Here is a 13,111-nt window from a genome sequence, read left to right as displayed (position 1 = left end):
CAGCTTGCGCGGGCCAATTACACTTGGTTCACAGACTACACACACATTCAAAGCCACTCCAACACTACAATTACACTTACAAGCACTTCTCACCCAACATACAATCTCTACCAGACAGCCTAAGCCACTTGGTAGAGATACATTGGCTGTATCGTCCCGACTTCGGTCGGGATAGGCCGGTCCTGCAGTGGATACTCAAACGGCTCATGATGATATATGTATATATATATATATGAACACGACCCCAAATTCGCACTCATTCATATATACATGCACTTAACCGAAGCCCTCCTGTCCATAGCCACCCTCTCTACACTCAACCATTCTGCTCTCTTTTACACCATCAAGTCCCATCACCACCGCAACCTACTGTTTGTTTTGTTCGTTGCCGTCTCACCAATTAACCCCTTCAGGTAGAAGATGTATTTTATTTTCTGTTACATCTCTCATCGAACGATTTTATCCAGCTTTGGAGATATTTTCGAACTAGATGAGTTATACATACCCTTCATTAACACCTTCATTATTACATGTCTATCCTAAGTTTAATAAAGGTGGTTGTTGGCAGCAAGAATACAGAATATAACCACGTTACCGGAGTGGCGGGTGTAATTCGACTCAGGGGAGGCATCGTGTAGTGACGTTGATATAACCTCTACTAATCACTTCACTGCCGGGACGTATTGTTTGTATTATTGTTGCTACACCTAGGACTATATTCACATAAAAGGAGATGTCTCGTATTGCAGGGGTTGGAAACAGTCTCCATTAGTCCCTTCAGTAGGTGGAAATTTCGGGCCGTGTTGTAGATTGCATAAAGACTTAGTAGCACCTGTTCCTTCAAGATTTATTTTGTACATTAGACCTCAGTATTTCTTTTATGTTATTTATAGCGTTGTATATCGACACAGTTTACATCAGCAACACAGAGGTTAGTGAAGTGGTATGTGCAGAATAAATCGCAAAGAAAAAGGTTTTGCGAAATCTCCAAAGCCACTCATAAAGCTACCTTATATAATTTCACTCGTTGTACTCTGGAAGTGACAAGAAAACAAAACTATATGTCATCGTGCTGCTGGAGAGACTGGAGTATTTCTGATTTCTAACTTTCTAACCTTCAAACCTCTCCCAAACTGAATAAATCATCTGGCCTCGGGGTAAATGGAATACCAATGACGTTGTTATGAAGAAAATAAGCATATCCACCCTAAACACACAGACGCAACCTCATGCTACCCATTATTTCCTTTCACTCCCAGCATCGACTTACCCAGCTCCACACTCCCACCAACGCCACACCCACTTTAACCACACCCACTCATTCCAAACACTCCCACCCTTGCTGGTCACACCCACCCTCTCTTACCACACCCACATCCATCCTCTCTAACCGTACTTAACCTGCTAACCAAAACCACGGTCACAATCACCCACTTTACCTACATCCACATCCACCCTCCCTAATCACACCCACACCCACCCTCCCGTACCACCCCAACATCTACCCTCCCTAACCACACCAACACCCACCCTCCCGTACCACACCCACACCCATCCACTCGCACCACACCCGCAACCAACTTTCCTTACCACACTTACACCCACCCTCCCTAACCACACCCACACCCACCCTCCCGTACCACCCCAACATCTACCCTCCCTAACCACACCCACACCCACCCTCCCGCACCACACCCACACCCACCCTCCCGCACCACACCCACACCCACCCTCCCGCACCACCCGCAACCAACCTTCCTTACCACACTTACACCCACCCTCCAGCACCACACCCACACCCTCCCTCCCGTACCACCCCAACACCCACCCTCCCTAACCACACCAACACCCACCCTCCCGTACCACACCCACACCCATCCACTCGCACCACACCCGCAACCAGCCTTCCTTACCACACTTACACCCACCCTCCCTAACCACACCCACACCCACCTTCCATAACCACACCCACACCCACCCTCCCTAACCACACCCACACCGACCCTTCCTTACCACACCCACCCACCCTAACCACACCCACCCTCCCTAACCACACCCATACCGACCCTTCCTTTCCACACCCACACCCTCTCTACCCACCCCCACGCTCCCTACCCACACTCAGTCCATCCATTCACCCCGCATACAACCAGTAACCTTGACCGCTGCCACTCGCTCCGTCCCCACACTCGCCCTGACCTAACTCAACCTCTCTTTTTAAAGCCGCCCATCCCACCCTATTCACGTACACCCCCCCCTCCACCCCCCCCCACTCTTCCCACAGCGACGCCCATCTGTTTTCTCTCTCTAGTGTTTACAATACCTACTGTACACTGTTCCCACAACATATATCACAGCAGCCATCTACGTCTTCTCGCAGTGGCACCAGTATAACTGGGCGGCGGAACTGCTGGGTTATAATGCAAACGTCACTCAGTTCATTCCTAATCTCCCCCCTCTCCCGAACAAAAAAAAAAGATGGACGGCCGGAGAAAGGCAGTTTCAGTCCGTAGTTCAGTGGATTCACGTTAAATGAAGTCTGGGGCCATAACATCAGCAACAATAACATCACTCTCTTCATCATCATTATCATCGTCAGCAATAACAACCCACCTACTTCCTCCATGCAACCAACACCCGTCCTTCTCCCTCACACGGCCATCACACACCCAGCCCTCCCTCAGTATTTACCCGCACCCTCTCACCCCTCCCACAACATTTACTTATCCATCACCTACATAATACAATCCAAACCGTCCTACAGTAATATTACGTCCTCACACTCCTCTCACGCTAAAAATACTAATACTAATAATAATATCCATCTCCTACCCACATTCTCCACAGCATCCACACCCACTTTTTACTGCCACTCACCCGCCCAGTCACTCACCCGTCCATCCACCCTGTCCCCTCCAAGCCCCTCACGTATCCCATCCCGCCCTGAACTAACCATCTCGACCACACCCACCATCACACTCTAATCTCTCTCTCTCTCTCTCTCTCTCTCTCCCTACTATCTGAAACGCCTCCCACTTCTGTAATCTCTTCCTCCATCTTCCCCTTTATTGCTTGGTCTCGCCTCGCTGTCTTTACATTCCTTTCTCTATTTTTCTCCTCCCCTCCTTCCTCCAGTAAATCAAACTCTCTGTGTCATTTTCTGCAGTCTCTCTCTCTCTCTCTCTCTCTCTCTCTCTCTCTCTCTCTCTCTCTCTCTCTCTCTCTCCACTTTCATTGTCTAGGGCGATAAATCACAAACTCAACTATCAATTCCTGTTAGTGGCTAAGTTTTGGTTTTGTGGGAAGGGCAAGGAGGAAAGAGTGTAAGATTTATCATGCCTTGTTCTTCCTGCAAAATCATATCTACCTTACGAGAGGAAAATAATCGTAAGATATTTTCTGACTACATCAATTCCTTATTGTGTCAAAGATTTGTCTTTGCAAGAAGGCCAAGCGTATAGCAGAATGAAGAGAGTTCTCACGTCTTGTTCCTGCTTCACATGCACATCATAACTACGAAGAGAAAATTGTTCATAAGCCATGTGAATTTCAGACCGGTGATTCGTCCCTCCCCGCCTCTCATCGGCTGTAGTGTTATAAAAATGGGTTGTATTTAAAGTGGCTTTGGATATTTTGTAACACCATTTCCACAGCGATTTATTCAGGAAATTGCGTCTCAGTATCCTCTTGTACGATATTGAATCAAAGAAGGTCGATATTAAAACGATATAAATAACATTCAGTAGAATGTTAAAGTGTAAAATGCAAATAAATCGATAAGGAAGTGTAAAGTGCAAATAAATCGATAAGGAAGAGGTGCTAAGAAGCCTCCATTGCCACTCAAAAGGAATCACGTCGCGCCGAGGGCTGCCTTAGCGATGGCCTTTCCTCCTTCCCTCGCCCATCTCCCCACGTACAATAGTCTCTTTCTGTCTTACAATCTCCTTATTCTCATACATTGTAATTCCTTCAGGGTGTTCAACTGATGCATCTGATATTACTGAAGATTATTCAGAGCACATGAGAACACTTATAATTTTAGCTTCATATCTGATTTTCTCTTACATTTTCTTCTACGGTCTTATTGTTGTTTTATATATATATATATATATATATATATATATATAAACGAGCTGTGCAGTGGTGTTTCATGCATACATTTAGCTGTAACGAAAGCTTTTGTGTAAGGAAGCGATAATGAAACGGCTGTAGCACTACCAAAGTATGTTTATTATCATATTATCACAGAAAAATGTGAACTATTGCAAATATTTCTTCAAGAAAATGCGGAAATGCACCGACAAAATCATTACAAGCTTTCCTTGTATAAGAATCTGCGTCCACAAATTAGAATACATAGCATTACTCAGCAGCATTATGAGTTATAGTGCAGTCAGAAGCTGAGACTGAGGCATGGTAGTAGCTATTACGAAAATTGCATGTCATTACTAGTAAAGAAACGGGAAATGTGTAAAAAAAAAAAAAAACGCAACAGATGCCATCGTAGTGGCTGGAGAGAAATAACAGTATCACATGCAAATCTTATCAAAGGAATAGGAATCTAGAGCAATAACACATTAAACAACTAGCAAACAGGAATTCAATTAAAAAAAAAAAAAAAGCAACAGAGTAGGAGTGTGTGTGAAAATGTCATTGCGTAGTTAGTGCCTCGTCACCGCACCCGGCCTTTGTTTATGTATGTGACGTCACCAGCCCGGCCGTGTGTACTCTCGACGTCACCCCGGGTCTTGTGTTTCTGAAATGAGGCAACCCGACCCGACCCGGTGATTGGGTCAGACTACGAATGACGGTGAACAGAGAAAATAGTGGATGATAGTGACTAAAGAAAATGTTGGGGCATAGTATTTGTGGTTGTTAATAATGATGGGTTTCTGAGAGATGTCTGATGAGAATCTTCCACAACTGAATTACATAGTGTGGTGGTAAATAACTACCAAGTAACTTTAAAAATCGTCTGGCAATGAAGGTTTTAACAAAGGTAATAACTGATAGGGACGAGCCAGGTAAGTGATTGTACTTCGTGACTGATGAAAAGCGGTGTTGAAGGCCGTGAACGACGGTGGTGGAGGCGGAAAGAAAATATCGATGAAAGTGGAGGTGAGTGATGGTGCTGACGATGGTAAATGACAGTGACTGATGGTGAAGTATGGGATGTAATGATTCGTTGCGTAATGATTCGCTGAGACAGTGAGCCACGTTTCCGTTGTAGTAAAGTGAATCTTGATGGTGGAAATTAACGTATAGCCAATCTGATTTCATTTAAAGGAACTAGACCACTTGAACAGCCCACTAGGTCGTTATTAGATGAAATTCGATGAGCCTTAGTTATGAGGTAAGAATAAGTATGCTTGGTTACTAGTTAACTAGACCCTCCAATCTACAACTACGCTTGACCATCAACTGAACTGAATTGGGTTAGGGATCTTCGTCAGGTTAGAATAAACCTGCTGTAGTCACTGAATACTGAGCTGAGGTAATTATGGGTGCTGAGTTTGGAAGTAAATGAATTTTGGTAGCTGACTAGTGAACTAAGCATCAAGCCTGCTAGCTGAATGGTGACCCAAGTGCCATCAGTGGTAGCTGAATGGTGAATAGCATTACTCCCAGTAAGTGAACTGTGAACTAAACATTACAGCTGGTGAGTGAATGGGGAAAGCGTCATTACTGCTGAAAGAATGATTAACTAAGTGTCAGTAAACAAAACAAATCCAGGTGGATGGATGATGAACTAAGCAAAACCTAGCAATGAATCCTTTGACAGCTAGGATTCCTCACGTCTTAAAAATATCGTCTTGTTTTTGCCTGTCTAAATCATGTTAGCGTGCACATTGCACTGAATAATATATATATATATATATATATATATATATATATATATATATATATATATATATATATATATATATATATATATGATGATAACACCAGTTTTATTGTTATGGATTTGTCGTTGCTGAATAAAACTATCGTCTCCACATTAAACAAATACGTGAGTGTATCCAGAGTAGCATTAAAGTTTAACGGTTACGTAAGCGATTCACGGGACTGTATTCTTGTAGACTTACTAAGCTTTTTGACGACTGTTCCTTAGCGACTTATTTGGTATATTGCACATTATTATTCTTTTGCGTGCTACTTATTTTTCCATCAACATTTATTGCATAAATGACATGCGAGAATTAAATACAGAGCCAAATACAGAAATAAACTGATAAGGATGAAGGTGCTAAGAAGACTCCTTACCCAACGAGGATATGACCTGTGTGAATGCAGTGATGTGCTGGGGTGGTCAGGATTAGTGGAAGGGAGGAGAGGGGAGGTGGCAAGGTGTTTTTGAATTAATACATGGGAATTATCTAAAAAGACCAAATGGATAATCTCCAAGCGACTTCTTAAGAGGTTTTGACCACTTTAGAAACGACGAGTCCAGTCATTAGGAAACCCTGATCGACTCATAAAACAGGCACAGTCATTGGTAGGCGCTAAACAGTTCTGACCGGCTCGGCCAAGTAAGAATTTAAAAAACGTCTGTCTCCTCCCCAGCCGAAATATCCTTACCTATTGCGAAACTAAGGATGGCATTCTCGTCGGCTTGGGAGGCTTTCTGGCACCTTCTTCTCATTACACCTCAGTTTTGTATTTTAGTCATTCAGCTTGATTATTAAACCTCAGTTTTATATTCTATGCGATTAACATTTCTTTTAATGCCAAGATAGATTACATAAATAACATGAGGGATTATCAACACGTCATATGCAAAAATAACCTAGTAAGGAAAAGGTGACAGAGATCCCCCCCCCCCTCACGGCATCACTCACCCTTTACACCCGGCGTGACCTTGGGGTGGCGGGAGCGGCTGGTGAGGTGTAATCTGCGTGTTATATGAGCACCGCAGCGGTAAAGGAGCACCAAGGCTGGAGTTATGAAGTGCTGCTGGTGAAATGTGGTGATGGAGGCGGGGAAAATATGATAATGGAGTGCGAATGTGTGGAGACCGTTAGGAAGGTACAGTAATGGATGTGATTTATAATATTATAATGGTGGGGATAATGAAATGTGATGATGGGGTGGAGAAATGTGGTGATATGTGATGATGGGGTGAGGAAATGTGGTGATAAGGTGGTGATACGTGATGATAGGGTGGGGAAATGAGGTGATAAGGTGGTGATATGTGATGATGGGGTGAGGAAATGTGGTGATAAGGTGGTGATACGTGATGATGGGGTGGGGAAATGAGGTGATAAGGTGGTGATATGTGATGATGGGGTGGAGAAATGTGGTGATAAGGTGGTGGTATGTGATGATGGGGTGGGGAAATGAGGTGATAAGGTGGTGATATGTGATGATGGAGTGGAGAAATGTGGTGATAAGGTGGTGATATGTGATGATGGGGGGGGAAATGTGGTAATGGAACAGTGATACGATGGGATGGTGAGGTGAAATGATCGAACTGAAAATATGTGAAATGAAGTTGTGGTAGTGAAATGTAGCCATAAGATAATAAAACGTGATGATTGTGTGGTGAAATGTGGTGATATGTGTTGATGGTGTGGTGCTATGTGGTGACGTTGTGTTGTGTGGTGATGGTGTGGTGATATGTGGTGATGGGTGGTGAGTCAAAGGTGCCGGTTGGTCCACGAGATTTTGATCTACAGTGTTCATACATCTCAGAGTCTTATCACGTTTATGTCTTTGTTTCCCGGACCTACACACAAAATCTGCAAGTGGAAAATAATGTTATGGTGGCGATGATGATGATGATGGTGTGGTAAATAGGGTGATACGTTGTGGTGATGGTGTGAGGCGGGTAATGATGATGGTGATGATGATGATGATGATGATGATGATACATAACGATTTAGTAGTGTGGTGAATAAGGTTATGAGTTGTGGTGATGGCGTGAGTCGTGGTGAATGTGATGACGACGATGACGACGAAAACCACAATGATGATGATGATGATGATGACAAAGAGGCATAACTCTTCTACGGTGAATAGAGTAAAATGTTGTAGTGATGGCATGAGTCGAATGATGAATGGGATGAGATGGTGAGAAAGAGGATGGTGGAGAGAGAGAGAGAGAGAGAGAGAGAGAGAGAGAGAGAGAGAGAGAGAGAGAGAGGGGAGTAATGGTGGAGAGAAAGGGAAAACTAGAGAGAAACAGAGTGACAAAATGGGGTGCAAGTATGGGGTAGGGGAGTGAGTACAAATGGGGAAGACGAAATGACAATGGCGAAGACAGTACCGACAAAGGAAGAGATGATGAGGAAGACAGTGCTGGCAAAGGAAGAGATGATGAAAACAGTGCTGCCAAAGGAAGAGACTATGAGGAAGACAGTGATGGGAAAGGAAGAGACGGTGGAAGACAGTGCTGGGAAAGGAACGTACTATGAGGAAGACAGTGCTGGCAAGGGAAGAGATTATGAGGAAGACAGTGATGGGAAAGGAGAAGACTATGCGGAAGACAGTGCTGAGAAAGGAACATACTATGAGGAAGACAGTGCTGGCAAAGGAAGAGACTATGGGGAAGACAGTGATGGGAAAGGAGGAGACTATGCGGAAGAGAGTGCTGGGAAAGGAACATACTATGAGGAAGACAGTTCTGGCAAAGGAAGAGACTATGGGGAAGACAGTGATTGGAAAGGAAGAGAGTATGCGGAAGACAGTGCTGGGAAAGGAACATGCTATGAGGAAGACAGTGCTCACAAGGGAAGAGACTTTGGGGAAGACAATACAGGATAGGTTGTGTGAGGATATAAAATGGAGTATGAAGTGGGGCATGGGACAACTGAGTGAGCATATGGGGTATGAATCTGGGGCAGGTGGGGTGATCGTACCATAATTGGGAGCCTGGATGGTCTGTGGGCGGAGCTGGAGGTGCAGAGGCAGGGTCTGGTCGGGTGTTGTTTGATGCGGGCGATCGAGGACACGAGGCCTCGCAATTCCGTTCGGAAGTCACTCCTCTGGCGCTGCACCTCTGCCATCAGGGCGTGGATCTCCCGCAGCAGCGTGGCGTACTGGCGAGCGTCACTGGCCCGATCACTACCCTCCATGCTGGCTGTCCAGAGCAGCAAGAGTTACCCCGGCCCTCCCTCCCATTATATCATCACTGTGTCATCATCAACATCATCCTGCTCGCCACCAAACTATAGCTAACCTGAACGCTGGATTTTCCTCTTAAGGCGGCGACTATGGGCGCGGGATGATCTGGTCAGCTGCTGGGGCTGGGCCTCCACCTCGCCGTCTGTCTCGCCAAAGCTGCACTGCCCGATGAACCGCACCTTGTGTCCCACGGACGACGACCGCACCCGCTCGCTGTCCTTGGCCCGCAGCACCGAGGACGAGACGTGACCTTCGGCGGTGGTGCTCTGGTTACGCACACGGCTGTTCGCTCGCTTCCCTGCCGACCTCCCTGTTGTTCTCTCCTTCCTCGCAAGCGACTGGTTGCTCTCACCTGACGATCCTGGCTGTGGTGTCTCCTTCCTCCCTTTGTCTAAGTAAATTTCTAGTTCAAAATCTATATTACTGGTTTGGGAGGGGGAGTCCTGCTCTTGTGTAGAGTTATCAGGAGACCCGTCAGCAGTTGTAGCGGTGTTTTCCTGCTTCTCTTCCGGCGCTGATGTCGTCTCAGCAGCCTCGGGTGGCGGCTCGGGGTCTTGCTGAAGCTGCACACTTTTGCGGGAGTCAGTGTCGCTGCTCCAGGGAGCACCGCTGTCCCTGCTGCCGCCACCACTGCCTTCGTCTCTTTGCTGTTTCTGCTCTTGATGCTGTTGCTTTTGTTCCTGTCGTTTGATATCTTTGTCTGACTCAATGTCGTCGCTCCTGATGGACCACCTGTCGTGGCTCCTGAGAGAGTCACGGTCGCCAGCCCCGCCAGGCGTGTTGGTTGTAGGTGCTGGTGCTGGTGCTGGTGCTGGTGCTGGTGCTGGGGGTGGTGACTGGGGGGGAGGCTGCCAGGTGGTGTTCAGTAGTTCCACACTGTTCACCTGCTGTTGTTGTTCTTGGTCGGAGGGCTGATGGTCCTCCACGATGCCGAGGTCAGAGGACGATGGGAGGACCTCCTTCTTGAAGTAGGCGTGGCTGGGGTTCCTCAGGACAGAGGTTGCGGACATACTGGCATCGGTAGCCAGCGAGCCGTCGTCGTCCGGGGGTTGGTGTGGTCGAGAGTGCGGAGTGGAGGAACTAAGTTTGGCCTCCCCGCTCTCCGACACGCTCCTCAGGCCGACTCCGTCACGGCTGATGGCGCTGATGATGTCAGACCTCACCGACCTGGCACTGGACGTCATCACGCCCCTCACCTACATCCTCTGCCGGCGCCATAATGTAACGGGTATGTGGCGTGACACACAAAAACAATTTCAACACTCCTGTCCGGCACAGCACAACACCGCCCGCTGACACCCACCCGACACTGACAAGATCTCAACTACCACTAATCTGTCTTGGTCCCAGCACGATAACATTACCAAGACCGTGTACTCCCTCCTCCCCACGACCGTGTGCCCCCTTCCCTAAGCACGCGCCCCTCCCGCACGGGCCCTCCCACAACAAGGTCACTCCATAAATGGCACTCAGGTCCCTACCATTAATCGCTGGTCATTATCCAAGCCTCGCTAATTGTTCCACACGCAATACTCGCCGCTCCTCGTTAATCACCATTGCTTACATACTATTACCATTTTCATCCAGCCACTCTAGAGAGGGTGTTGATGTAAGTCTTCTAACAGTCGTACACGTCATCAGTTTGAGATGTGTGGAAATTACACTATCGACAATGTTGAAACGAATACTTAGTACAGCGATTGAATAAAAGTGTACGGTATATTTTTCAAGAGTAGCTAATATTTTTGTCTCGTTATTTCTTACATTTGAGAAGCTCGCAAACAGTTGTTTCATTATACAATCGAAGCTGCACTGCCACCACCATGCCACCTAAACTGCCCGCCGCTACCTGGCGTCTGCCACCTGCTACCACCACCACGCACACTCCACCTTCACACTGGCACGCACAAGTTCAGTATTTCACGCGTAATTATACTATGACGAACTCGAGTCGCACGAACGGGTAGGATCGCCACTTGTAAGGCGGAATGATGACAGAAAAACGGGAGACGGTAGAAAAAATTAACAGGAAAAGAATGAAGGAAACCAAAATTATGTGTTAACAAAGAAAGTAAGGTAAGGCAGGAAGAGGAGAGCGACAGTATAGAGAGTAAGTCTGCAAAATATAGAAAAGATACAATGGGTGATACAGGAAAAGCAGGAGACAGGGAAAAACTGGAGATACGTAAACGGAGAGGATAGATAATTGGGTTTAAGATGCGTAAGGAAGAGAGAAAAACGAAAAAGTAAAGAAAGATGGAAATAAAAATGGAAAAGAAGAGCAGGTGATACAGGAAAAAAACAAAACAAATAGACAACATGGGGAGGAGAAAAGTATGTAAGATAATGGAAGGAAGAAGGAAGATAAGGAAGAAAGAAATCGAAGGAAGGGACAGAGCGAGTGATACAGGATAATGAGGCAACAGGAACAGGAGGGGGAGGTGAGAAAGGATAGAAAGACAGTGTAGAGGAGTGATGTTGGGAAATGCAGAAGACAGGGACTGAAAGAGGGAGGTGAAAAGGGAGATGAAAATATGTGAACCAGAGTGGATGACGCACGATGACGAAGAAGAGACAAGAAAAAAAGGGGGAGGGGGGAAGGAGGGTAATAAAGGAAGAGAAGTGATGTTTTGAAGAGAGAAATAGGACCGGATTTGTGCCAGAGAGAGAGAGAGAGAGAGAGAGAGAGAGAGAGAGAAACCGACCAGGGATTTACGGCAAGAGAATACGAACGAGGAGAGAACACGAATACAATACAGAGAAGGGCGAGACAGATGGGCGCGGGAAGGAAAAGTGGAACAGATGGAAGAGAGAAAGAGAGAGAGAGAGAGAGAGAGAGAGAGAGAGAGAGAGAGAGAGAGAAACTGAAAAAGAATGAGAATAGAGTAAGCAGCAAGAAAGGTTTAAATATAAAGAAAATAAGAATCACTGAGAATAAAACAGGTACCAACAAGAAAACGTTTAACGCGAAATTTATGAGTAAGACTGAAGATATTACCAGAGAGAAAAAATAAAAATAAAGAATATCTGAGATTGAAAGGGCTATCAGGAAAGGGGGAAAGAGAAAGGTAAGATTAATGAGACTGAGGGAGGAGGAGAGGAAGACAGGACTAATGGCAGGAGGCGGAGCGGGAAGATAATATGCTGGCAGGTGGTCTTTTAGGGTCTCTGTGGACACCTGCTTCGTTCGCACTTCCACATTTTCGTTTCATCTATGTTCCTCGTTTCTTTCCTCTTTGTTGTCATTATCTTCCAATGTCCACGCTTTTCCTTTTCCTTTCTCACATCGTCAGTCACCCGAACGACAACATATCTCTCTTTTTGTCATGTCCGCAATTTCTCGTTTGTTTTTTCTCTCCCTTTAACTTCCAGTTTCCAATTTATTTTGTCTTTCATTCTTCGTTTTTGTTCACCTTTGGGATCTGTTTATTCATTCGGTCGTTACGAAATGTCGATATTTTCCGTGAAAAGGTGTAAAACCGTCCTCTTATAAAAAACAACCCAACATTTTATACCTGTTTATTCTCTGCCTTTTTTCCTTCTAACATCGACCTCAATTCATTTTGTCTCCAGTTTCACATGATTCCCTTTTTATACCCTAGAATTCTTCGGTCACCAGCATACCGTGTAATTTTCTTGGTTATATTCCATTTTCTTTTCTCTCTCCCAACCTGTGTATTTTCTCATGCAAATGTTTTCTTTATTCCGCGAAATTCTCTCTTTTGCCTCACCTCATATCACTACTCATGCAATTTTCCAGGCCGGTTCTGCACAAAACAGGCTACGGAGGCCATTTACTTACTCTTAGTACGATAAGCTACTACACTTTCCCTTTCATTATCAAATACACATAATCTGTTGACGTACATATCATCTCAATCAGAATACCTCCAAACGACTTTTTGTGTGTGTGTGTGTGTGTGTGTGTGTGTGTGTGTGTGTGTGTGTGTGTGTGTGTGTGTGTGTGTGTGTGTGTGTGTACAAGAGA

General features: G+C 45.6%; 1 protein-coding gene across 1 annotated transcript in view; it reads right to left on the bottom strand.

The window, feature by feature from the left end:
- Window positions 1-10,307, bottom strand: part of LOC145404454 (uncharacterized) — a 36,062-nt gene extending 25,755 nt beyond the window's left edge. Inside the window, exons 1-3 of the mRNA XM_080275972.1 lie at window positions 10,001-10,307; window positions 9,179-9,934; window positions 8,859-9,079 (exon numbers count right to left, since the gene is read on the bottom strand). Coding sequence (XP_080132098.1) covers window positions 8,859-9,079; window positions 9,179-9,934; window positions 10,001-10,307 — 1,284 coding nt within the window. The remainder of the gene's footprint in view (window positions 1-8,858; window positions 9,080-9,178; window positions 9,935-10,000) is intronic.
- Between the last annotated feature and the right edge of the window lie 2,804 nt (window positions 10,308-13,111).

The sequence above is a fragment of the Coenobita brevimanus genome, chromosome 63 (assembly GCF_032717465.1).
Source record: "Coenobita brevimanus isolate Jiangsu-jjx chromosome 63, ASM3271746v2, whole genome shotgun sequence".
Classification (NCBI taxonomy): domain Eukaryota; kingdom Metazoa; phylum Arthropoda; class Malacostraca; order Decapoda; family Coenobitidae; genus Coenobita; species Coenobita brevimanus.
The sequence above is the reverse complement of the archived record's forward strand: the minus strand, read 5'-3'. Positions and strand labels throughout refer to the sequence as shown.